At 38.9% G+C, this 25,749-nt stretch overlaps 1 protein-coding gene across 3 annotated transcripts; it reads right to left on the bottom strand.

The window, feature by feature from the left end:
* Window positions 1-17,417: 17,417 nt before the first annotated feature.
* On the bottom strand, window positions 17,418-24,780 carry LOC148019707 (retinoblastoma-related protein-like). Of its 3 annotated transcripts, none has more exons than XM_087699850.1 (18): window positions 24,061-24,779; window positions 23,667-23,771; window positions 23,465-23,577; window positions 23,269-23,365; window positions 23,117-23,163; window positions 22,850-23,030; window positions 21,650-21,716; window positions 21,396-21,575; window positions 21,107-21,303; window positions 20,180-21,023; window positions 19,599-19,791; window positions 19,441-19,513; window positions 19,109-19,285; window positions 18,909-19,025; window positions 18,685-18,826; window positions 18,481-18,593; window positions 18,279-18,391; window positions 17,418-18,199 (listed from the first exon to the last, which is right to left on the bottom strand). In XM_087699850.1, exons 1-18 carry the CDS (start codon window positions 24,274-24,276, stop codon window positions 18,040-18,042), a joined length of 3,135 nt encoding a protein of 1,044 aa, XP_087555976.1. In that variant the 5' UTR covers window positions 24,277-24,779; the 3' UTR covers window positions 17,418-18,039. The 3 variants fall into 3 exon arrangements, 2 of the variants coding, with proteins under 2 accessions (XP_087555976.1, XP_087555977.1); XM_087699851.1 differs by having other exon boundaries at window positions 18,685-18,823; XR_015694864.1 differs by lacking the exons at window positions 17,418-18,199; window positions 18,279-18,391; window positions 18,481-18,593 and having other exon boundaries at window positions 18,689-18,826; window positions 18,909-19,033; window positions 24,061-24,780.
* Between the last annotated feature and the right edge of the window lie 969 nt (window positions 24,781-25,749).

Genomic DNA, 25,749 nt, shown 5'->3' with positions numbered 1-25,749 from the left:
ATTAGCCAATCCATTGCTAGCAAACACTCATCAGCCTCAAGGTTCATAATTCAGAAGTTCATTTTGGAAGAACTGCCACCCAGGCTAAATTCCACCCTGCTAGTTTGTTGTGTTGATAGAACTTTTTTGCTATTTGCTAATTCCACAAGCAGTCTAGGTGCAAGAATAATGTTTATGCTTAGCCTTTTTGCACATTTTGGTGATACGAAAGAGTGGGTTCTTCCACAGTCAATTAAAATTCAAAAGGGTTTACATTGATAATCTGCTAGTGTTTGAATTACTGAGAATTGGCGATTTTGACCCTTCTTATTGAGAGTGGTGTATACTCTAGCTCTTTCCATATTGGATTCCATCGTGTGATCTTTATCATTACTGATCTCCTTTAGGTTTATTCCAAATACCTTTCCCCTAGCATCTTGGCTTTGCCCACGAAACTGACCTTGGCCAATCTTCGAACACTGCCTCTCTTAAAATGTCCTAGTTCCTTACAATAGAAGCACCTTGGAGTCTCATTGCTCCTTCCTATGGGTATAAAAGCTTCCCATGGCATTTTATTTGGCCTTCTTTGTTTTGTTTGGTTGGTACTGTCCTTGGGCTTTTTTTGCATAACCTTGGAAGTTGCCCTTATTTTGATTGTTTCTATTCCAAATTTTTGCATTTCTTAGCCTTTGTTCAATCTCCTAAACTATTGGAGCTACTTGAATCAATGCTTGTAAATTCATGGTCTCATTGATTCAAGATGCATATTCAAGGGCAAATTTAGACCATTGTAAAATTTGGATACTTGCTATGAAACATCCATCGTAGGTGTATATTTTAGAAGTGTTACGAATTTGGAGGAGTAGGCTTCTAGGCTTAGGCTTAACTGCTTTAGATTGAAGAACTTGTTCATCTTCTGGGCTTGATATGTGGGCAGAAGATATCTCCCACATATCGTGTCCTTAATCTTGTCCCAAGTAATAGCACTTTCGGGCATTCTTTGGTCCTTACACCATTGTTTCCACCAAAGATGGGCATCTCCTATGAGTTCTAGTTTGGCGATCATGGGTTGATTTGATGGTGTAGTCCCTACAGCATTGAAATAGTCTTCCATAGATTCTATCCATGTTTCTACTTTAGTGTGAATGTCCCTCCCTTTACCATGAAACTTTAGTGGCTTGTACTGTTGAGAAGAAATTTCTTCTCTTGGGCTTCCGTAGTATTGAAATTCAGGGTGATGTTTTGAGAATTATTCAATTTTATGATCACTTTTTCTTCCAACCATATTCAAAAAAAAAGATGTTTACTTGCTTACTCTACCTCATTAATTTAGGAGGAAATTTATGTACTACTTGTCCTTCCGACAATGATCAGGGTTTATGCTTCAAAAGAGAATTTTAATTTTTAATTAGGAAAAAATTCTATGTACTATTTTTTTTTTATCAAGGAAACAAACGGATGGACAAAAATGATTCTTTACGTTAATAGGAAGAGAATACATTATTCGAGTAGTTTGGGAGCTCATATTATTCTTGGAAAAGATTTTCCTACCACAATCTAGGCATGGCATTGCAATAAATCCATAGCATAGTAGTTAGGATTCCGAGAATAAATATCCAGAAATCTATATTTCAGAGAAAGATCAAGTAATCCATCTTCCTTGTAGTTGCGACAACTAGAGAGTTCTACAACCATGACCCAATCAACCGGTATAACCCTTGTAACCTCCTCATAGATGTACTGGTTTAGTTTGACCTGTCGCCCTTTAGTGAACATATTTGAGTTTACTCTGGCCTCATAGAAGAGATAAATCTTGGCAACCTTAAGGGATTCCATCCACCTTAATCTCTTTAAATTATTCTGGAGGTAAGAAAGATGGTTTGTGTCAATGTAACAATACCCTCCACTTAACATCCATCGCCTTTCATAATACAGGGGTGAATGATTGTATATCTGATCTAATATCTGCATCATCTGGTTTCTCCATCTAAAGCTAGAGGAATGCATTGCTAACATAAACATAACTTGGAAAATCAAGAATCATTCCCAAGGTTCATCTTTCTACCAAAAATCAAGAACATATATCAACAAGAGAAGACTTCACTACTTAAGGGAAAAGATATTTTATGCTATAAACATAACTAGTTTTATTTACTTATGTCGTGTCCTATATCAACGTGTGCTCTGATACCAATTGTAACGTGCCGCCCAAGCTTCCTTGGTGATACGTTCATAGTAGCCCATCAAGAGATGTCCTAGGAAGTGCCATCCGGGATTTTGATAAAACCCTCGGAGTTTACTAACTAGCCTCGCTTTAGTCTACCCCGCAGTGGAAGTTCTGGCCACTCCCATGAGGATCGACCTGAGTTTTTCTGATCAAATTTATTACTAGCAGGCTAATTTATATTAGCATATTCTAAAGTGATGCAAATCAGGATTTCTAGTTTCTAATGTTCCATCAAGTGCGATTTTTATTCTTCTTAGGAAAGCTTTCAGCTTACCGAGGCCACGCAACCATAGGTCTAGATATGTCGGGGATCCATCCTCCTACTTCCCTCGAGAGAGTAGTTTTAGCTATCTAATCACCTACCACTTTAGGTTCAACATATAAAAACAGTTTCTTTGAATTACTCCTAGTACAAAATTTGTTACATGCCTTTAATTCACGACACAAAAACAAAGTAAAGCAATTCCTTCTTAATAGTTCCTTTTTTTTTAAATGACCTTTACAGTGTTTTCTATTCAAAGTATTATTCTCTCCAAGTTCTGTTCCCCAACTAGTATTGGAACTTCCAAGAAACATTCTGAAAATCAAAGGGTATTTGGCAATTCGTAAGAGCCTAAGGATTTTATGACCAAAGCCCCCTGGTATTCTCACCTCCTCTCCTACCGACTAGAGTTCCCTACAACAAGAACTTTTGTGTCATGATTGGTTTATTCTCACTAACACAAAACAAAAGAGAAGACCCCTTGGAGTAGGTGATGGCCTTGGGGAGGTCTAGTGCCATTAGGTACAGTATCTCAGTCGGCGTTTTGTGCTCACCAGAATACTGCCTCAACTCGCGATCTGTACTCGGTCATCCATCTTTCAGCTTGATGATTTTAGAAAATATCAATACCTAGCTTGCAATCACAAAAATCTTTATTTTGAATGCATTATACTTAAACTTCTAGCGGGTTTGTTTCCAAGACAAATCTTTTCTTTCAAAAATTAATAACATCGAGACAAATTAGCTTAAGTGGAAAAATTAGCGTGGCTTTGAGAAAATTAGCATAAGTGGCAAAATAACTTCAAGATAAATTAGCATAAGTGGCAATACCTTCCAATAGTCTTCCTAGACTTCCTCTTCCTTGGGATTTAGTTTGGATTGAATTTAAGCAATAATTTCATACTTGAGGATAACTCCCTTGGAGTTTTGTAGGTCTTTGCCTGCAATAAAAGAAAATCTCGGTTAGTTTAATTACATACAGTATCATTTGGCAATTGCATCTCAAGGTCTCTTACATACCAAGGATTAGCGTTCGTGATTACCCATTGGAGATTTCATTTGACAACACAAAAATCAGAAATATTAAATATTTTAGGGACACAGTACCTTCCTTGTACTTGCTTAAGTTCATCTTGTACATACCCAAGTTATCCCTTGGAATTCACGATTAAGAATTCCTCAAAGAAATTATATGTAGGAATCGAATAAATTTTTATTTTACACATGCAACTTTTGTTGCTTGTTCATAGGATAAAGGCATACTAGTTGTTTTCATTTAAGAAAAATAGTACTTGAGGATCCATGGTACATGCTTGGTTGATGGTATTGGGGGCTTTGCTTGTAATCCCCATATTTGCCATTCCATTAGTAGTAATTGTGTATGCAGTGTTATTGGCAGCTCTTGCCTCCGTAACCTTCGTAACTTTCTTCTTTGAGACCATGGTCTTTAATCGTGAGATCGCAAAAAGGGAAATTTGGCAAAGGAGCTTGGGGGTAATTAGATTGATGGAATTTTAATTGATTGGGGAGAGGAAAGACAATCACCAAGAATTTTGAGAAATCGAGAAGAGTATTGATTCCATAGGGGAATAGGATAGAAGGGATGGAGGAATTGAATTCTAGAACTCGTGGAGTATCCTCCTTGTCTTCTTGACGAGAAATTAATGTGCTCACAATTCTCTTGCCGCACTCCCTCTTGCTTTATACTCCTGAGAAGGGTCTCTTCTCTCTTCCTCCGACTGCTCTTAACGGCTCCCCATGCCTCTTATTTATAGCTAAATTGGAGAAGAAGGGTTGTGGCTAAGAAGAACATCTCTTTATGGAAGGGATCTTGGCAAAATCAGCAATTTAAAGCTTCTGAGATGCAATCTAATACTGGGGATTTGATTTTTGAGGTCCAGAGAGGTTGCCAGAGATGCCATGATTGATTCACCTAGCTCTCGGATAATCTTGCTTCATCCCAAGCCTCTCGTCGAAATGAAAAGAGGGGGAGATTGCTGGAGTTAATTGCTAAATCTTTGGAGCTAAATTCAAGCTTTATTTTACAGAATTGGAGATGCCAAATTGGGGGGAAGATTGCACCTTTTTTTTCCCAAAAAAGGGAGGGGGTGTGATGCACCTGCACTCATTACTCACTCAACATGGCACAAAAAGGTAACACAATATGTGAGAGCAAGGTATACTCTTGTATTATTCAATCAAAGAAATGGTACAACATAAGCACATCCCAAGACTATACCCTCATGACGTCGCACATAAGAGGATTTACCACTGGGTATAGGGAATCACATGTGTAGAGTGGAAACCAAGCAGGGCTCAAAGTCACTACTACTCCCTATATAGGTGTTTCCAGTGATAACGCCATGGTATAGCTACAAAGCCCTTACACTCACCCCTGCTTACTAGATTAATGTCCTCACACTAATTTAAGGGTAGCATTTATTTGACTCATCCGGAGTCTTAACTCAACTTTTGCTGACAAGCTGGCTAGTTTCTGCCCCGATCTAGGACTTGGTGAGACATTCACAAGGTCTTAACACAATCTATACTATCATATTGGTTAGTGCCTTCTGCACTAGGACTTGGGGGTCTTAACATAGCTTTTTCTAGCAAGCTAGTCAGTGTCTGCCCAACTAGACTTGGTAGGGGCACTTTGGATTTATTGTTTTTGGATTACCATGTGAGTCCACCCTCGATTCAAGTACATTTGAGGAGTGGAGGCGTTACTGAGCCTATGATTGAGGACTGTTTGTTTGGGAAGGCTCAAGGGGCATTGGAAGGATTGGTGGGATTCTCCTTAAGCCAAATGGAGAAGGCACATTTGCCACATTCATGTGCCTCCGCTTCCAAAATCCAAGTGGCTTCCTTGAGAGGACACCCGCACCACTTGGTGAGATACTCAGGGTATCCTCTTTGTTCCTGGCATTGGAGGATTGCTTCTACTTCGAAGGGGCCGCACCCATTGATTGTCCAGATAGAACCTGTGCCAAAGACTAGCATGAAAAGCATTATGAACACATATGCTTTCTGGCAGGTCAAGTTTGTAGGTGACTTCGTTCAGCACTTGAGTGATGCAGTAGGATCCATAGTAGTGGTGATTGAACTTGGGGCTCATATTCTTTGGGAGTGACATATTTTTAGAGCTAACAATGACCATGTCGCCTTTAGTGAATAGTACGGTCTTTCTCTTTTTGTTGGCTTACTTTGTCATGGTGATTTTTCTCTCTGCTTGGCCACCACATTCTTGCCTCTCCATTTCTTCAAGAATTCCTATGCATCTTGATCTTCAACTTTGGCTGCTCCCAATGCTAAGGCAAGGGGGGTGATGACTTCTTTTCCTGTGGCCAATTCAAAGGGTGTGTAACTTGTGGCGGAGTGGATGGAGATGTTGTAGTGGAATTCTAGCACATTGACGTACAAGGCCCGATCCTTTTGGTCCACCCGGCGTAACTCCTAAGATAATCTTCAATGCCTTGGTTATCTCATTCTTTTTGCCCATCTGTTTCAGGGTAGAAGGATAATGAGAATTGCAATTGTATTTCCAGGGACTTGAAGAGTTCCTTCCACATGTCACTCATGAATCTTTCATCTCTATCTGACACTATGGCTAAGGGTAGGCCATGTAGCTTGAACACATGTGTAAAGAAGAGGTGTGCTACCCCTTTGGCATTCAATGGTGGTTTGGCAGGGATGAAGTGGGCTTGCTTGGAGAAATGGTCCACCACTACAAAAATGATGGTGTATCCATGGGATTCAGGAAGCTCCACAATGAAATCCATGCTGATTACATCCCATTGATGGCTAGGTACGGGTAGAAGCAATCCTGCTGGCTTAGAGCATGGTGCCCTCACAAGTTGGCAAGTAGGACATGTCTTGATGTAGTCAATGACTTCTTCTTTCATGTTGGGCCAAAAGAACTACTTCCTAAGGGCCTCCAGTGTTTGAGAGAGTGTGAGAGAAAGAGAGAGATTTTTAGTAACGAAAGTTTTTGAATAAGAGAGAGAGATTAAAAAAAGTTCGTAATGAGACACACATATGCATGCACACATGCACACACACACATATACAAAGAGAACAATCAAGGTAGGTTTATCTACTGTATATTAAATAAGTAAAGATATAGCTTTAGAAATTATTACTCAAAAAACTCTAATACACCTTAACTAAGTAATTCATTAATGGTTTGCCTAGTCTTTAAAATTAAAAATATATTCTAGATATTTTGAATGTAAGGAATTTCAATTGGAAGGATACTAAGACTCAATGGAGAAGAGAGGGAGGAGAGAGAAAAAAAATAACTTTTAAATGAAAGAGAGAGAGAGAGATGAAAATAATTATTGATGAGAGACAAGAGAGAGGTGCCTTTTTAAAAATCATTGATAAGAGAGAAGAGAAAGAAATGTGAAAAGTAGTTTGGATAGAGAGGTACCCTTTTTAAATTAATGTAAGAGAGGCCCAAAAGTAGAATTATAGTATTATAAGAGAGAGTGCTAGAAATTGTTTAAGCCAATTTCTTTGGCTTTAAAAATTTCTAGCACTCTCTCCTATAATACTACATTAGACCCTCTCATACATTAATCATTAATAGCCTTGGATCATTATCTACACACACACACACACACACACACTCTCTCTCTCTCTCTCTCTCTCTCTCTCTCTCTCTCTCTCTCTCTCTCAACAATTTTGGGAACTCTCTCTTATAATACTACAATACTACTTTTGGTCTTCTCCTACATTAATAGCTTTTGGATCTTTATCAACACACACACACACACACACACACACTCTCTCTCTCTCTCTCTCTCTCTCTCTCTCTCTCTCTCTCTCTCTCTCTCTCTCTCTCTCTCTCTCTCTCTCTCCAATTTTGGGAACTCTCTCTTATAATACTATGATACTATTTTTGGGCTTGTCCTACATTAATAGCTTTTGGATCTTTATCAATACACACACACACACACACACACTCTCTCTCTCTCTCTCTCTCTCTCTCTCTCTCTCTCTCTCTCTCTCTCTCTCTCTCTCTCTCTCTCTCTCAACAATTTTGGGAACTCTCTCTTATAATACTACAATACTACTTTTGGTCTTCTCCTACATTAATAACTTTTGGATCTTTATCAATACACATGCACACACACACACACACACACACACACACTCTCTCTCTCTCTCTCTCTCTCTCTCTCTCTCTCTCTCTCTCTCTCTCTCTCTCTCTCTCTCTCTCTCTCTCTCTCTCTCTCTCTCTCCAATTTTGGGAACTCTCTCTTATAATACTACGATACTATTTTTGGGCTTCTCCTACATTAATAGCTTTTGGATCTTTATCAATACACACACACACACACTCTCTCTCTCTCTCTCTCTCTCTCTCTCTCTCTCTCTCTCTCTCTCTCTCTCTCTCTCTCTCTCTCTCTCTCTCTTTCCAATTTTGGCAACTCTCTCTTATAATACTACAATACTACTTTTGGGCTTCTCCTACATTAATAGCTTTTGGATCTTTATCAATACACACACACACACACACACACACACTCTCTCTCTCTCTCTCTCTCTCTCTCTCTCTCTCTCTCTCTCTCTCTCTCTCTCTCTCTCTCTCTCAAAACTTGTGATCAAATTCATCTATTTAAATTTTTTTTGTCTAAGTACAATTAGACAAAAGTTACATTTTGAATATAATTTCAATAGTATTAAACCTTTTAAAATCTTTAATAAGGTCTTTATTTTTCCAAATACACAATGAAAAGACAATAGCCATTATACGTTATGTTAACTATAGTTTTCTATATTAGGAGGAAAAAAATTTCCAAGAAAGAGGACTGCTTTTTGTTCATAAGGTCCAAGCATTTAAATATAGTTAATTCACAAGTCTCAATCCATTATGTCTCATATTAAAATATATTATAAATATACACATAACATGATATTCTTAGCTAGTGATTACGTTTTATCTCCTTTCTCATCAAACATTATTTTAAAACTTCTCTCTATCCTCTTCTCTCTTTCTCTCTTGACTCTATTGAGTCCATGACAATGTTTTTATCAATGCAAAACTGTCTCATGCGTGGAGTGGGGCTCAAAGACTGAGGGTCTGTTGAACGAGAGAGAGTATACACACTGGCGTCCTCCAAGATCAGGGCTCCAAGACTGGGGGTGTGTTGAATGAGGAGAGAGTATACACATTGGCATCCTTAAAGCTAAACAAGGTAGATTGCGTAAGGATACTAAAGGCTATGGAGAGTTCTGGAATGAAGATTTGAATGTTGATGGGCATGCCTGAACATAGGTTATTCTTGTTCATCTATACTATTTACATCGTAAGTCTATCACATTATTATTAAAGGACATAACTTTTATTTGAGCATATGGAAATGCATCTTTTCGAAGTTGGGTGAGAGAAGAGACCTTTTGGACCATGTTTCAAGAAAATGGAAGGAGACTACTCTTGAGTTGGGAGGCCTATTACATTCAAGTGGAACACAATTTTTCCTTCCAATATACGTAGGAGATAAAGAGAAAACATAGAGAGCAAATGCTTTGCATTGTAGCTAAACAAGGTAGATTGCGTAAGGATACTAAAGGCCATGGAGAGTTCTCACATGAAGATTTGAATGTTGATGGGCATGCCTGAACATAGGTTATTCTTGTTCATCTATACTATCTACATCGTAAGTGTGTCACATTATTATTAAAGGACATAACTTTGATTTGAGAATATGGAAATGCATCTTTTCGAAGTTGGGTGAGAGAAGAGACCTTTTGGACCATGTTTCAAGACAATGGAAGGAGACTACTCTTGAGTTGGGAGGTCTATTACATTCAAGTTGAACACGATTTTTCCTTCCAATATACGTAGGAGATAAAGAGAAAACATAGAGAGAAAATGCTTTGCATTGCCTTTCATGATTTCAAGTCAATTGAAAATATAGAGCCACAAAAGTCATCAAAGTTAGCAGTATGGAGGCTTTTATACAAGTAATTCACAATATCCTTCTCTTATAGCATGTTTGCAATTCTATCTTGCCAATCCATTTCAAAAATGTAATGGTGACTTTGCTTGTCAAGTTCATGTATGGATAGATGAAGAGGGGGGCTATACAAACTTTTCTAGGAGAATGCCAACTAGATGGATCTACAGGATGATTAGTGCATGTATAAGGATTACCAAATAGAGCAAGAGTAGGATAATGAGGTATATCGGAGATATTATTTGATCGTATTGATTTTCAAGTGCAATGAAATGAGGATGAGAGAGAATAAGAGAAATAGAGAGGCATGTGCAAGTGAAGGAGATCGTATATAGGCCTTCGCTTAATTGCAGTACTATAAGATGTGTAAATAAAGCACATGCAAAATATCTAGGAAAGGGTGGAGTGTAGATGCATGTGTGCATGTGAATGTATATGTACATAGTGGATTGAGTAACAATGAGGTAATATTATTGTCTTGATAGTAACTATTTAAACAAGTTGAAAAATAACAAATATCACATGTTTTTGTAGTAAGTTTAACAAACTACTTAACATCATATCCTCTTGTAGTAGGTTCACACAATAATGCTCAATTGAGTGTAGCAAAAACATGTGCAATGTAGTTTCACTTATGTATGCACAATGGAAGTGATGATATATCGAGATGTAATTGCAAATCATGCACATAAAAGAGATAGGTACATGAATGTATATATGCATGTGGGAGTAACAATGTGATATTCTTATCACCCTGATATTAACTACTAAAAGTGTCTAAGACAATGGATTTCATGTAAACTCTTGACCATTGCAAAATTAAGAGGATTGTGAAAAATGGATGCATAACATGGATTTGTGTTGGAGGCTAAGCAAGTGAGGATCACACACACACACACACACACACACACACATATATATATATATATATATATAGAGAGAGAGAGAGAGAGAGAGAGTGTGTATGTGTGTGTGTGTGAGGGGGAGAAAGAGAGAAGTTGATAATTGAGAGAGAGGGGGGAATTGTTACATGGGACTAGGAGAGAGAGAGAGAGAGAGAGAGAGGTGAGAAGGAGGAGGAAGAATAGAGAGAGAATAATTGGTGGGGGAGAGAGAGAGAGAGAGAGAGAGAGACTTGTACTTGAGGTACTTAACATGAGGGGAGAAACATGGGTAGGGATGGTGATAGTGGAAGCAATGGAGGTGGTGGTGGTGGAGGGATAGTGGTAATGGTAGTGATAGTGATAGTGGAGGCAATGGTGGAGGTGGAGGTGATGGTGGTGGTAGTAGTGGAGTAGTAGTAGTGCTTGATATATGCCTAGGAGAAGAGGAGGAATAAGTAGACTATGTGGAACAAGAAATGGAGGTTGCCCAAAAAAGCTCGCTCAAAAAGCTCACTTCTCGCACACACTCCACCAACCTAGAAAAAAATAGCACCAAAAGAAAAATATGATGCATTAGTCTCCAAGGAAAATGGCTTAGATGGATCTACAATACCAATATGGGGATTGTAATGAAGGCTTGCTTAAGTATTTGAAAGGTCTTCTCTACATCAAAGTTCCACATGAATTTACCATTTCTAATTAATCACATGAGTAGCACAAGAATATTGAGATATTAGTGAACATTTAATAAAATTTTGTGAATTCCAAGAAGCATTGCATATATCAAACTAATATTGGTGCTTCTTAAAAAATAGTCTTCACCTTCAATCTATCCATCGCGATTCCATTTTAAGAAACAATATCCATTTTAAGAAAATATATATCCAATGAATTCAACCTCTAGTTGATGAAATGGATACTTTTCTAATTTAGCATAGAAGTCCTTATCATATAGCTTATCAAAAACTAGCCACACATGATGATCATACTCTTCTTGATTCTTGGAAAGTATTGGAATGTCATTTAGATATATTACCAGAAAGTCATCTAGGCACTCACTGAATATGTCATTCACTAGATTGTGGAAGATTGCTAGAGCATTTGAGAGACAAAATTGTATGATAATATATACAAAGTGTTCGTACCTTATACAAAAAGTTGTCTTCCATTCATCACCTTCCCTTATTTTCATAAGGTCATAACCCCACAAAGATCTATCTTTATCAATAATTTTACTCTTCCAAGTTGCTCCAAGAGTTCTAGAATTAAGGCAATTGGATAATGATTATTAGTGGCTATCTTGTTGAGTTCTCTGTAGTCAACACACATATGAAGAGAGTCATCTTTTTCCTTAACAAATAATATCAAAGCTCTTGGCAGTGACTTTGAGTGTCTTATAAAATCCTTGGCTATATATTTTTGTAACTCCACCAATTCACCTTGAAATAGCTTACATTGAGCCAAAGGGTGATTGAGCTCCCTCTTGCAACTCGATGGCACAATCATAAGATCAATGTTTGAAAAGAATGGATATGGATGGGCAATGGCAAGAACAATGGCACAGGCTATACAACTCAAGCAATCTTCTTCTTCTTATTCTTCATTATTCTCTCTCTCTCTCTCTCCCTTTCATTGTCAACTAAGTACCCACAAAGTATCTCCCCAAAAGTGATAGACACCTTTTGACCTTTTAAGTCACTCACACATAGCTTCTATAGGATATAGACTTAGCCTATGTCTATTTCTCAACACTTCTCCTCAAGCTCAAAATGACCTTACAAATGCAATAGCTCAAGTACACTTCTAAAGTACTCAAACTTATATTTACCTAATGCTTTGGTAAAGATATATGTGACTTGGTCATTGGTTTTGACATGTACCAAGTCTATCTCTCCATCTATAACCTTCTTTTCTCTGATGAAATGGTAGTGCACTTTGATATGCTTTTTCCTTGCGTGGTAGACTAGGTTCTTTGCCAACATAATGCTACTAATGTTATGACAATACATGATAACTCCACCATCTATCTCTATCTCCATATCACATAATAGTAATCTCAGCCATGTATGTTCACATGTTGCCAATGCTATACCCATGTGCTCAGCTTTTGTAGTAGATAAAGCAATTGTGGGTTGCTTCTTGCTGCTCCAACTCACCGTGGCTAAACGAAATGAAAAAACATAACCACTAGTGGATCTCCTATCCATGATACTTTCTCATGCTTTACTTTAGTAATCTCTCTTTAGAGAGTACTTGCAATAATGATATCATCAATATAGACAATCACAACAACCATTCCATCTTCTGTATATCTTATATAAAGTGAATAATTATCCATGCTTTGCAAAAATCCCATGCTACATAAGAACTTGTTGATCCCCTCACACCAAGCTCTAGGTTATCATGCAATGCCTTCCTCAACTTGCACACATAATGTGGATATTTTGGGTGTACATACCCTTCTGGATGATCCCTATATACTTTCTCTTCCAATGTACATTCAAGAAAGCATTCTTCACATCCATTTGATATAATTTCCAACCATAGATAGAAGCTAATGCAATCACTAATCTCACTGTAGTCATCTTAGCCATTCGACTAAATGTCTCCTCATAGTCCAAACCATATGTCTGTATGTAACCCTTTGCAACCAACTTTTATTTGTATCTCTCCAATGAGCCATCCGATTTACACTTAACTTTATACACACTTGCAGGCCAATTGCCTACTTGCCATAAGATAACTCAACTAGATCCCATGTCTTGTTCTTTGACAATGCATCCATTGCCTCATCCATGGCTTCCTTCCAATCTTTACTTCCGACTACCTCTTCAAAACAAGTAGACTCTACATGTTGAATATAAGATACCATGCATGCATAATGCATCTTCATGAAGCCATTATATGTCAACTTATCCAATGGATGCCTTACTCTATCCGATCTCCTCAATTGAAGCACACAAGACTGTGTCTCAATTGTTATTGCATGTGGTGGAACATACTTTCCTGCACTATTTATCCCTAGAGTTCTAACATGTGGTATCCCAAATTCATCATCCATAGACTCATCCTCAGAACTTTCACCCATAGGCTTCTTTTCTTGTGCAATTTTTGCCTTCTTTTGTGCACTCCTCAACCTACCAATTTATGGAATATAACTATCATTGCTTTCTTCATGGTTTTAAGGTTCAAACATATCCTCAATATGTTGATTTCTTTGGCTATTATTTACTGCAATTTTCTTCCCATAACCATCATCATCACTACTCTCATAAGCATCTGTCTCAACTATAGCTTTTAGTCTATACCAAGACTCATACTTACTGAATCTTACATCCCTGCTTATATGGACCTCTTTAGTGACAAGATCATAGCATTTGTAACCCTTTTCATCTAGATACCCAAGAAATATACATTTAATAGCCTTTCGTTCCACCTTTTTTGTCAAATCATCATGAACATGAACATAACATGCACAACCAAATACCTGAAGATATGCAATTGTTGGTGTCCTTCCATACATTTTTTTCATATTGATGAATCAAAGCTATACGTCTCTTGTTCACGATATGGACTGCATTATATACTACCTTAGCCCAATAAGTCAAGGGCATATGCATATGATTCATCATTGCCCTTGCTACTTCTACAATAATCATGTTCTTCCTTTCTGCAACATCGTTCTGCTATGGTGTATACCTATATGTAACATGTCTTTTGAACCCATGGTCTCTCAAGTATAAGAGAACTCATTTGATATATATTCTCCTCCATTATCTAATCTCAAGCATTTCATGCAACTTCCAAATTTCTTTTTTGCCACGGCTTTAAAATCTAGAAACTTTTCAAATGCACTTCACTCTTATGCTACAAAAAGTATACCCATACCATCTTATTGAAATCATCAATGAAAGTAATATAGAATCTGCATTTTCCACTCAAAGAGACATTTTGACATGGACCCCAAATATACCATTTTCAAAGGATAACTACTCACTCTCCTCCCTCTTTGGAAATGGGAGAATACGGTGCTTGCCAAACTAACAAGCCTCACATGCATGATCATAATTTACATAGCCAAACTACGAAAGCCCATGAACCACCTATCTAGATTGCATCTGTTTAAGCCTTTCCAAATTCACATACCCAATCCTTCTATGCCATAGTTCTACATCTTTATCTTGTCCATGCCGAGTCTCAACATACATGGAACTCTATATCATAGGAGTTTCTACATCCAAAGAAAATAACCTAACCACAAGCAATAAGCCTACCAAGTTTTCCTTTCCTAAACTCCTCAATGAAGCAGCCATACGTGTTAAACCTTACTTGCAACCCTTGATCTGCCATTAAAGCCAAATTTTTAGTGATAATAGGTACATAAAAAACATCACCAAGTTTATTTTCTATCCCATCTCTAGTCACCAAATGAACATTGCCAATATGAGCTATCTTATGCAATGTGTCATCTCTTGTAGCCACATGCTCTTCAATTTACATTTGTTGATTTCTATCAAACCACTCTACATGATGTATCATATGCTTTACGTGATGTATCATATAGTTTATTGCTCCTGAATCCGAAAACCAGACATCATCTCTAGGAGGATGTGTCATATTGCCAAGTCTATGCTCCATAGCAAAGAGATGACCTCTAGGTGATGAACCACCTTTAGAACCATAGCCGCCACCACTATATCCACCTGCATAGTGCCCAAACTAGGTCCTTTCTTAACCCCTAGACACAGCATTCTACTTATGAAAGCACACCTTCTCAAAGTGACCAAACTAACCATAGTAATGACATGCACCATTTCTTTGTGGACTAGAATGTCCCTGCCTCTAGAGTAGGATCTCTCCCTACCTCTAGGCATAAAATCACTACATCCAAAGGTACTACAGCCACATGTAAAGCTATCTACATGACCATATAATGATCCTCTAGCTCTAGATGAGCTATCATGGCCTCTCTGATGATAGAATGCACTATCTTGATTTGCATTCTTTCCATTGCTAGATGCATTTTGAGGTCCAATTCAATCTCTTCCATAAGTGGAAAAGCAATCAACTTCTTAAAATCAGGCATAGAGCCTCCTCTCACAAAAATGGAGGCGTCAATGGTCTTTTATGTAGATCCAAGTCCATTTAAAGTGACAAATACCAAATCAACATCATCAAATTGGTACAATTATTGAAGCAAGATCCCCTGCAACATGTTTTATTTCTACCACATCATCACTAACGCTTCATGTCATGCACCATGCAATCTTTGTTTTAGTTGTATCTTCCTAGCCTTCATGCAATTTTCATACATTTTTTCAATAATCTTTCAAGCATATTTACATGTACTAACCTTTTTAATATGTAGAATCAATGTCTCTAAGATGCATATAAATATCCAATGCAAGACCTTCCTATTTTTACATGTCCAATCCTTATACGCCTTCTTTTGTTCCTTTGTGGACTCATCAAGAAGTTATAGGCATGCATCTTTGCATGTAATGAGGTCCCATAGACCTCTCCCCATCAAGAGCCCATGCAATAGGACCATACACTATAATTGTCCTTAGTTAATTTGTAACCCACAATTTGCATAATCCATGTGGTTTTTGACATTATGATAGTTGTACATTTAAAAGTACTAGTAGCATATAATGTGCCAAATCAATATCCAAGCATGTCCAAGCATGTAAACAAGTTCAAGCATCAACTACTCAAAACTGAGACTAAAAAAGCATTCAAATGTCCAAGGAAATATACATAAAGCGATTTCCACTATTGTGGCTATCATACATGTGTCCAACTGCTATTGCATGCACCCATACATCATGTTCATATGTTAAACATTAGTTTTCTAGCAAGAAACAATAAAAATGGGCTTAAACGGTGCCCATAGGACCCAAAAAGCATCAAACTATGGGTCTCAAATTGACTAATTTTCTTTGCAATTTTTCGTGCCAACAATGAAGCTGCAAACAAGCTCAATCCACATTAATTTTTTGGGAATTTTTCTCATACTTTTTCCCCTCACAATGTATTTCTTGATACAAGATTCAATACAATGATATTTACAAGACTAAATTCCAAATACAAACAAGACAAGATTTTGATACAAAACTAGACTAAGTACAAGACAAGACAAAACCTAAATATATAAGGCTTGAACTAAAACTAAAAAGAGGAGTCTTGATAAAGACACTATACATAAGCATGATGACATTATCGATCACATAAGCATCGTTGATATAAGCTATGCTAATATAAGCACTCTTCTTAAATCCTTCAAGAAATCTTCTTAAACTTTCTTGAATCTTCTAAACATTTTAAAAGATGTTAGATTTATTGGTGTCCAAGCACTATACATGCAAATAGTAATTCAGTTTAGACTACCACTACTTTTTCTAAGAGATTTGGTTTTATTCATGATTGTTACAGCATACGCCTATGACTACCTTACAAGGTTTGTAGATAGACTACACATTGCACATCAATAACCAAGATGTGCAAGTGATGAGATAGATTTCTTTTGGGCGAAATATATCACTAGCCAAGACTTGACCAATTAAATGTTGCATTTAAAGAATGGACAAGTCCATCACACCACCATAAGCAATCAAATGTGACAATTCTATCAAAACAAGATGTGTTGCAAGGGTCAAGAACAAAGGGCTCAAAAGCAATCCAATCTAACTACTAAGAAAGGATGAAAGGCTATGTAGCATTACTATTAAGCATAACTCTAGAGAAAAACTCTCTACTAAGTGAAAATCAAAGGAGACATTCAAGAGACAAATCCCATCATTTGCCTAAGCTAGGACTACAAAAGACCAATCAAGATAGTCAAGGTTTTTTATAAGTCCACCTAAATCATTACCAATATTCTTGATTTGTATATTGGACATAATCCATTCAAGCAAAAACACACACATTCTCTCTCTCTCTCTCTCTCAAGAGCATTCATTCTCAGTAAATACAAGTACTACTTCCTAAGAAATATCGTATAGAGAGTTTTTTCTGCACACCAGGGCCAGTGCATAGTTTAGAAAACACTAACCAGATACACCTTTCGGCCGGTTACCCAAATAGAAAACATTCAAACAAAGTCTTTAAAAAGTTTCCATGATGTATACTAAAGCCAGTGTGTAGCCTAAATAAAGACTAATCAGATACAACCTTCAGCCAGTAACCCAATCTGAAAACCTGTCAGCTTTTTGTAGTATAAAGCTCATTTTCAGGTAGGTTCATTCAAAGGAGTCTTAGAACATCTGCTTGGATTATTACACAGAATATTAGTATGATCAACTTGTTTTAAGTCATCACATGATGGCTGGAAGACTGGCATGATTTCAAACATTTGGATACCTTACTGTCCTGATAAAGGGGCATCATGTATCTTATTTCTAGAAATATGCTATCTGCCTAGAGGTCTAGAATGAGGCTAATCTTAACATTTGGATACCTTACTGTCCTGATAAAGGGGCATCATGTATCTTATTTCTAGAAATATGCTATATGCCTAGAGGTCTAGAATGAGGCTAATCTTACAATGTCAGTATCATGGGTAAAAGCTTTGCCTTACCCATAATTTACATAATAGCCCGCTCAAAGCAGAAAATCTAGTTGACAGCCCTCCCAGTGTGCAGACAATAAAATACAATGATCACACACTGTATGCTGTCCAAGATGGCATCCACGATACTATACAAAAGAATGAGAACTTGTCTGCTATGATTTGTCCAGGCACAACCGCTTTGATTGCAACTCGGGAGCTGAATCTAGGGTAATGTGATTGGAAGTAGAGTTTGTATTACAAGGATACAAGCTTCCTTTCACTACTGAATCACTTACCAGGCCCGCATCACCAAAATCAAGTCTGCCTAGAGGCCTGCAAGAGGACAAATGCATGGTCAAGGAAGAGACGTTATTTATTCATTCCTGGGCCTAAAATATTTATTCATGAGAACCTGCTATTTACTCGATTGTTGATATCTGCAAGATCTTTTGAAGGGCTCTGATAAGCATGTGTGCTTTCCCCCACACATGCATATAAGCTCCTGGGGGGCCTAAGAGACTCTATCTGCAGCAAAGACTTCTAGATTATGCACAAGCAAAAATGAAGCTTGATTATCATTCTGAAAATGTCAAGATTGGAGACAAAAGGCAAACCTTTGAAGATCTCAGTGGAGAGACATAGACATTGTGATTTGCAGACAGTTTTTTGGGCGATAAGTCAGGTAGGGAGGAAAAGATAGATGGTCTTGGTGATTCTGGCAGCTGACCTGCCATAGTAGAAGCTCGTAAGCATAAAATCAAATGAGCCAAAGAGCCAAACTTAATTTTGCACAAAAGCTCACATCTGGCAAGCTTTACCATCAGACTTTCCACCATCATCATTCGCTTGTGTGCCATTCACTTGAGGAGGAGCACACAGCTGCATCAAAAAGCCTTTTGTAACAGGGACAAAGATTTCATTGTAGAAGCCTATTATGTCCCCTGTACTTTGTCCTCCCTTCTGTAACCAACCAAAAAATTGAGTCATCATGTTGTAGGCCACAGTGCAATTTTTATATGCCGTGATATTATGGACAGCATACCGCCAATGGCCTTGCTGAAGGGAGATCAAAGAAGACTGTTCTATAGACATATGAATCGTGAGGATTCTGCTTGTAGCGGTGAATTATCTGTTTGAAGGTCACATTCAGCTGTTTGACCTGCCCAACTTTTGACGTATCTTGTTAGATAAAAGCTTGGCTTGAAGTCAAAATGAGATAAGTGTAAGAAAATAGTTACTCACCTTGCAGACACCATACATGCAGCATAGAATAATCTGATCTGTGTGTCTTTTGAAGAACAGGCTTGTTTCATGAAGCAGTACATGCTGTACTGTTCTGTAAACATCCTCCATCACAGAATTTGATTGCTTCAGACTTTCACAAAGTGTTTTTATTCGTATAGCTGCAAGCTTAAGGACCTGAAAAAATGCGTGCAGATCAACCCCACCACATAAGAAAAAGGCAAAACGAAACAGCTTTCTAGTCTCAGGCACACACATTACTGTTACAACAGTACTGAGGAATTCATCCAGTCACAACAACAACTGAAGCTGATAAATAACTCTCTTTTTACCTTCTGAAAGAAGATGTTTATCACAGTCTCAGCACAAGTTTCACCTCCTCCAACCGGACTTGGTTTCTGTGGACTGTACAGAAACAAGTAGCAAAACATATCACAAAAATGAATAAATAGATGCAGAGAAACTTTGTGTACAATACTTCGTGATTTACCTAGCAAAAGCAGATTGTAAAGGAGGTTGCATTCGGACTTTCACATTCACAGGTGAACTGAAAGCAGATTGTCGCTCTTTAGCAGGTGACATGAGTTCATTGCCAGATTTGGCCTTCGCAGAAAAGGCTCCAGACAATGGTGTGAATGAGATTGGAAACTTGTTCACCGGAGATGATGGTCCAAGCTTGTCAGCTATAGAGAGCCACCAAAGACAAACAAAGCAGCTCAGCATCTGAAAGTCTGATGTGCCAATTATCCAAGCAATACAAAGGCTTAAGGCCGGGAACTGCTGCCTAGCAGGTAACTAGGTGAAAGGATAAAAGTTATCTGAGACATGCAGAGGTACTCCAGTAGAGGGCTGACACAAATCTTTTGATTGGAACATGAAACATTTGGAAAATTACCTTAAAGAAGATGCACTAGCATCACACATATAATTGCAAATGGCACTTTGGTTATAAACAGTATTGCAATTTCTATTTACGCACAAAACCCTGTCCACCTCCTCCAAGAGCTCAGTTATATAAGATCCTGACAGTTAGTAGCAAGTTATATCAGCATGACACAAAAGTTAAATCACCTGAATTTCCATCTGAGATTCTGTAACGAGAGTGGATGGCTTCTAAAGACGGCATAGGCTCTGCTAGCAGCCCCAATCTATGAATCTCTGACTGCAGATCTGGTTTAGCTACAATCAGTGAGTTGTACATTGAAGAACCCTTTTCCCAAGCCAATTTCTCCAATATTTTTTCTTCAATTGAATTGAGATGTCGCTTCAGCTCCCGGGGTAGCGTTTCCTCATGCCTTACAAAGCTTTCTACTACTTTCCACACATCAAAAGCAGTAATTCCTGCTGGTTCAAGGACTGCAGGGAAGTTCAGGGAAACTGTTTTGTAAGTAGCTAGAACTAGCTCTGCAGAGCATGCCAGTGTGCAGCGTTGAAACCTTTCATTGGTCACCAAAGCTGACAGATTATCACAGTGCAGCCTTTCTGACTCAGCTCGACACATGGACCCCAGAACTCTGTAGTACAGCTTCAATGCTTCAGCCCTGCGCTGCTCAGCCCAGATGCTATCTAAAGTCGCAATCCTGTCAATACCTCCAACTAGTCCCCAACTGACTGATCTTTCACTGGAGAAAATAGCTTCAAGAAGGATCTGCGCTCTGTTTTTAACTTGGTTTGCAACATCTGCACCACATAATTGAAAATAGTGCAACAATTCGGGAGAAGGTTCAGCTGGTAAAGGTGAAATAACTGTTCGAAGCCACTTTGCTGATGTCATCGTTGAGGTGATAGGGGTTGGTGGCAGCATCTTGTTACAGCTGGATGGCATTGAGTTTCGCCAAGGTGAGCGAGCTGGAGAAAGCAGGTTACTCTTGTAAGGAGAAGATTTGGCAGGGGATGCTATTGTATCAATCATTCTCTGAAGGCACAACATTTAAGTATCAGAAACAAGTGGAGACACCTTGACAAGTATAGTAGAACAGAGAAGTGAGGAAGCCATGCCTTAGCCCCAGGTATGGCTCCAAGTTCTGAGACAAAATCAGATGTTAATCCGAGTAGAGCCTCATCCTTGTCCAGAAATACACATTCATCCAATTCCCCCCTCTGCCTGAAATGTTCCTCATAATCCTTGTTTAAAATCTCCAGGTGAGAAGTAATTGCACCTTCTTCAAGAAGGCCTTCAAAATATCTCACCCTCTCTAGAAGAAGACAGGCAGAAATAGAGTAAGATTCCAACATGCAGACATGACAGGAAGTTCTAAGTCTTGGAAAGGGAAGAAATATCACACACCTGAGTCAACATCCGCAAGCTGATCTAACTGATCTGGTGATTTTGAACTGTAAGAGAGTTTCAGGACTTTCCTTATCATGTCATTGGCTTTCTCAACCATCTTCTGAACATCCTCTTCGGATGCTTCATAAGAATGGCATAAAGAGCCTACAATATTCACTCCAGAGGAACTTCTGAGAGCTGAAATTCATCGAACAATTGTCAGCTCAAGGTTGTGAAGAAACTACCGTGGAAGTAAAGCTGTTCAAACATACCAAAGATTTCGCTTTCATATGAAGGGAACTTCCTCAGGTAGTTTGGCATGTGAATTAATAGAATTGCCTGCAAAAACCAATATCGTCAGGAGCATCAGAGAGCTAAACTGAAATTTAGAAGGTTATCAAACACAGCAAATTATGAAAAGCCAGCCAATATGTGGATACTGGACTTCAACTTGTCAAACCAACTGGAAGCTATCTGAAGCATGTAATAAACTTCACCTTCACTACCAGACTGTATCCTATAAACAGCAAAGTATAATTTATAGTACCAAGGGGACCTTACTGAGTCTTCTGATAGACTTGGTTGGTAAGTACAAAGATATTGATCAAAAATGAGATGCTCAAAGTAGGTACCCAAATTTGGAGTCCAAAGCTATGAGGTGACAACATGATTCAGAATTTTCACATGTACAGAAAGATGAATAGCATGCAAGGATTATCAATGCTCCATGTTTTCCCCCTTCACACAAGAAAAAAAACCAGCAGCTTCTGCACTCATCCCTGCATCCTGAGCGTTAAACTCCATACAGAAGTATCCAAAGCTACCACTAAGGTCTACAGCTCTGCTCACAGTGAATCCTCAATGAGAGATTCAGACCAGCAAATTCAATAGAGCTCAGAATCAGTTCTGCTACATGCCCAAGTGATACTAGAACAGATATTTCTGGCTGTATCTCCATAATAATCCTCTACTTGTTTAGACTTTCTCTTGAACTGCAAACTCAAAAAGCAGAACACATTTCGGTATTTCGCTATACACCACTTGCATCAGGCACAAACTTCAACCATGTCTATACATCTCTGTGACTATCCTCCACGTGCATTCCAAGAGAGTCAGAGCACCACCCAAGAGACTTCAGTGGTGGGCGACACTCTAGACAGTCTATGCCTATATATACAGCATTGAATCCACACATTCATACTTTATCATTCACTCTTCTCACATTCTCTCTCTTTTCTCTCCAGCCTCTCCACTGCTACTCACACCCCCTCTAGAGAACAATTGCGGGTCATGGTTGGCTTATTATACCTATGAACTTCAAAGGTAGTAAAAGTGCATCCCAGGTGAAGTCTACATCAGGAAGATTATAATGCCACATATATGCAAGCAAGCATGTGGTTTTTTCAATCTTTTCTTGGTTGAATGGAAACAGGGGGACTGTGGGGACAGGATAAGCTGATATAAAATCTCACCATGACAGCAATCAACCCATTGGTGCAGGTTACCAAGTCAAATTGAGCTAACACATGTGAACGAAGTGCTAGGAAAAGCATCCAGCCAAACTGCAGGCATTGATCACTTGTTACAAGTGTATTGGCATCTTTGGTAATGCTAGAAGACAGGAAGTATGAGTTGAAGTTCCGATTGTATGACCTGCCACCAGAATTCTAAACATTTCAGTATCACAAAAAACTGCAAAGGAAACCATAAAAGTTGAGACATGCAACACAGTAGCTTACTTAAAAAGCACTGCCAAGTGCCGAAAACTAGCCTCCAAATCCTTTGCCTGCAAGATTCCAGAGTCAAAAAATTACAGTAGGCTAGCACTGTTTTCAGATTATCACAATCCTGTCATGTAGTGAAACTACAAAAAATGACTGCTTAATAAAACCTGATTAAGTCTGTCACAAGCATCACCATAGAGCGCTTCCAACACACTGTCACATTTTTGCATAAACTGGGGCAGCTCCCTGAAGAACTCTCCAACTCTGCATAGTAGGTTAGATAAGAACAAATATCAAGGAAGCTATCAAGCAAACAAGCTGTAGAAAAAGAGTACATATTTACAATCTGCATCACATAATTACCTAACATTAGCGGCATTCAAAAGATGAGAAAGTTTGCAGGTAGGTGTCTCGGATGATACTTTTATTGCACAGTAGAGGATGCATACATTCCATGAACGCACCAATTGATCCTCCTGTTTGACAAGGAAAAGAGAACCTTTTTACCAATCAACTAAGGAAGAGTGGCAGCATATGAGGCCTCGAAACTTTCAAAGACACTTACATTCCCTGCACCCAGGGATCCAATGCTGGCTAGAAGCAGGGATAAACTCTTTTGAAAAAGATTCATTGCATCACGTTTAGTAGAGTCATTCAAACCAGTGATCGCCTGCAGTAAATGGTCACATTGAAATTGTTAAGCATGGAACATTAAATGACAGACAACCTGGGAGGATAACCTTGAAATTCTCAATAGCTAAGACAACATATAATTGACATCTCCAATCAATGCACTGCAGGAATATTCAGAAATAACAAGGTAACCAAAAACGAATAAGCATCTACTACCCACATCAGAAAGCTGTCTGCACAACATTTCATAATCCTTACGTAATCAAATGTGATTTAGTTGGACACAACCGCCCTTAAACATATCCTGTGCAGTGGCAGTGTTATACCTCACAAAGCACCTTAAACTGCTCCTCCAATCGCTCCGATTCACTGGAGAGGCGCTGCCTTTTTGCTTCTCTTCCATCTTCGATCGAAGAGGGATTCTGCTGCATCGGTAATGCATGACCATTGCAATGACTGTTCCCAACACTACGATCAGGAACCTCCACACTTCCTCCATTTAGTGACCCGGGAGGGCTCCTACTTCCATTCATCGCAGCCATGCGAGAGCCAAATTAAGATACTCAATTGACTGACACAGCGCAAGACACAGGGCATTACAGTTACGGATTAGGGACAGGTGACAGCAAATCAGCAGCTTGCAATGACTGGGTGCAGCATCGGAAGATGGCGGCTTGGCGGGTGCGGGGGGTGGCAGGGTGAGGGACAATTCATGAGCGGCAGCCGAATCGAGGCAGAGGACTGGGGACAGGCGGGAGTGCTGAGGCAGGAGGCGCCAGAGGGCACAAGGATAACGCCAGGAGAGTGGTTCGAAGCGACCAAACGGAACAGGGGAAGACGAAGGCGCCCCCCTCAAAAAAAACAAACTGTCAGGCAGGGATTGTGTGAGCCTTGAGGGAGGGGGCGGGGGGGGGGAGGCAGCAGCCTGGTGTCCGATCTGACGATGGGCTAATTGGGGAACCAGGGGGATATGGAACTCCGAGGTAGTTAAGTCCCTCTACCCCTCTTAGGACACAAGACAGCTTCCTCTGGAGCGGGGGGGCGGGGGGAACAGCTTCGCTTTTGCAGATAACTTACCCTGGCGCGCGGGAAACTCTTCTGCATATATAGTTATAGTTATATCCATTTTTGTTTTTTTTAATTATTTATATTGATCTTATTTTCACTGTTATTATCACTCCTGGTATGAAGAAACTTATACCATACGAGACAACGTAAACTGGGGTCCCCCCGCCTTACACCTGGCGATGTGGGCCTTCTTCACCTTTTTGTATACATACTTAGGGTGGGTTCACACTTGCACGATGGACAAAAGGGTGAAAAATCCCCTTTTCCACAAATCCACAAGGATTTCCCGAGAGTTGTCCACCCTAGGGGAAGAAGGAAAGGAGTGAAAGGAGTGAAAGAAGATGACAATGATCGCTCCGTCGCTGTCCGCCACACCTCACAGGGCCTGCGCTTGCTCCCACTGTTTTCTGCTCGCCTCCTCTTAGGACATTCTTTAGAAATGTAAGAAGGCATCCAAACGAAGTTTTTTATTTCTCTGAAACTGACAGACCTTGGAGACTATTGAATGACAAAATTTTTGAGCTCTTATCAACAAGAGGATGAATCCCATCTGCCTTAATAAAATCCTTCTTTGCATTTATATCAATTGTCATGCTAAAACGTACAACAATTAGTGAGATATGCATGAAAACCCAACAAACTCAGATTTCTGTCAATCAGATAATGTCGTTCTACCTCATAAGCGCTGATGTAGCCACAGTTTGAAGCTCTATATTTTCATAGCCCTACAATCTTCTCAGCTTGAGACTTTGCATCTTTATGCATACTGGAAAAGAAAATCCATATTAGCCAGTCCTTCACTCACTTCTTGCAAGCTAATTGTTTGAAACTAGTCTCGAAAAGCCCAATTCACAGTTAGGCATTCATATAAAATGGCTAGTCAGAAGATACTGACAAAAATCAACCATAAGCCACAGAAGTCTAAGTGATTATCTTCTATTACAAAG

Source organism: Lygodium microphyllum, chromosome 19 (assembly GCF_053477565.2).
Source record: "Lygodium microphyllum isolate KBCC chromosome 19, Lygodium_microphyllum_v1.1.10, whole genome shotgun sequence".
Classification (NCBI taxonomy): Eukaryota; Viridiplantae; Streptophyta; class Polypodiopsida; order Schizaeales; family Lygodiaceae; genus Lygodium; species Lygodium microphyllum.
Note: the sequence above shows the minus strand (reverse complement) of the source record. Positions and strands in the feature narration are given on the sequence as shown.

Excerpts from the sequence above, each read along its gene's own strand:
- LOC148019707 (XM_087699850.1), bottom strand. The coding sequence starts at position 24,276 with ATGGCTGCGATGAATGGAAGTAGGAGCCCTCCCGGGTCACTAAATGGA. Across the intron at positions 21,717-22,849 it reads ATGGGTTGATTGCTGTCATG|GCAATTCTATTAATTCACAT; the intron begins GTGAGATTTTAT and ends TGGTTTTTGCAG. Across the intron at positions 21,304-21,395 it reads GCTTGCGGATGTTGACTCAG|AGAGGGTGAGATATTTTGAA; the intron begins GTGTGTGATATT and ends GTCTTCTTCTAG.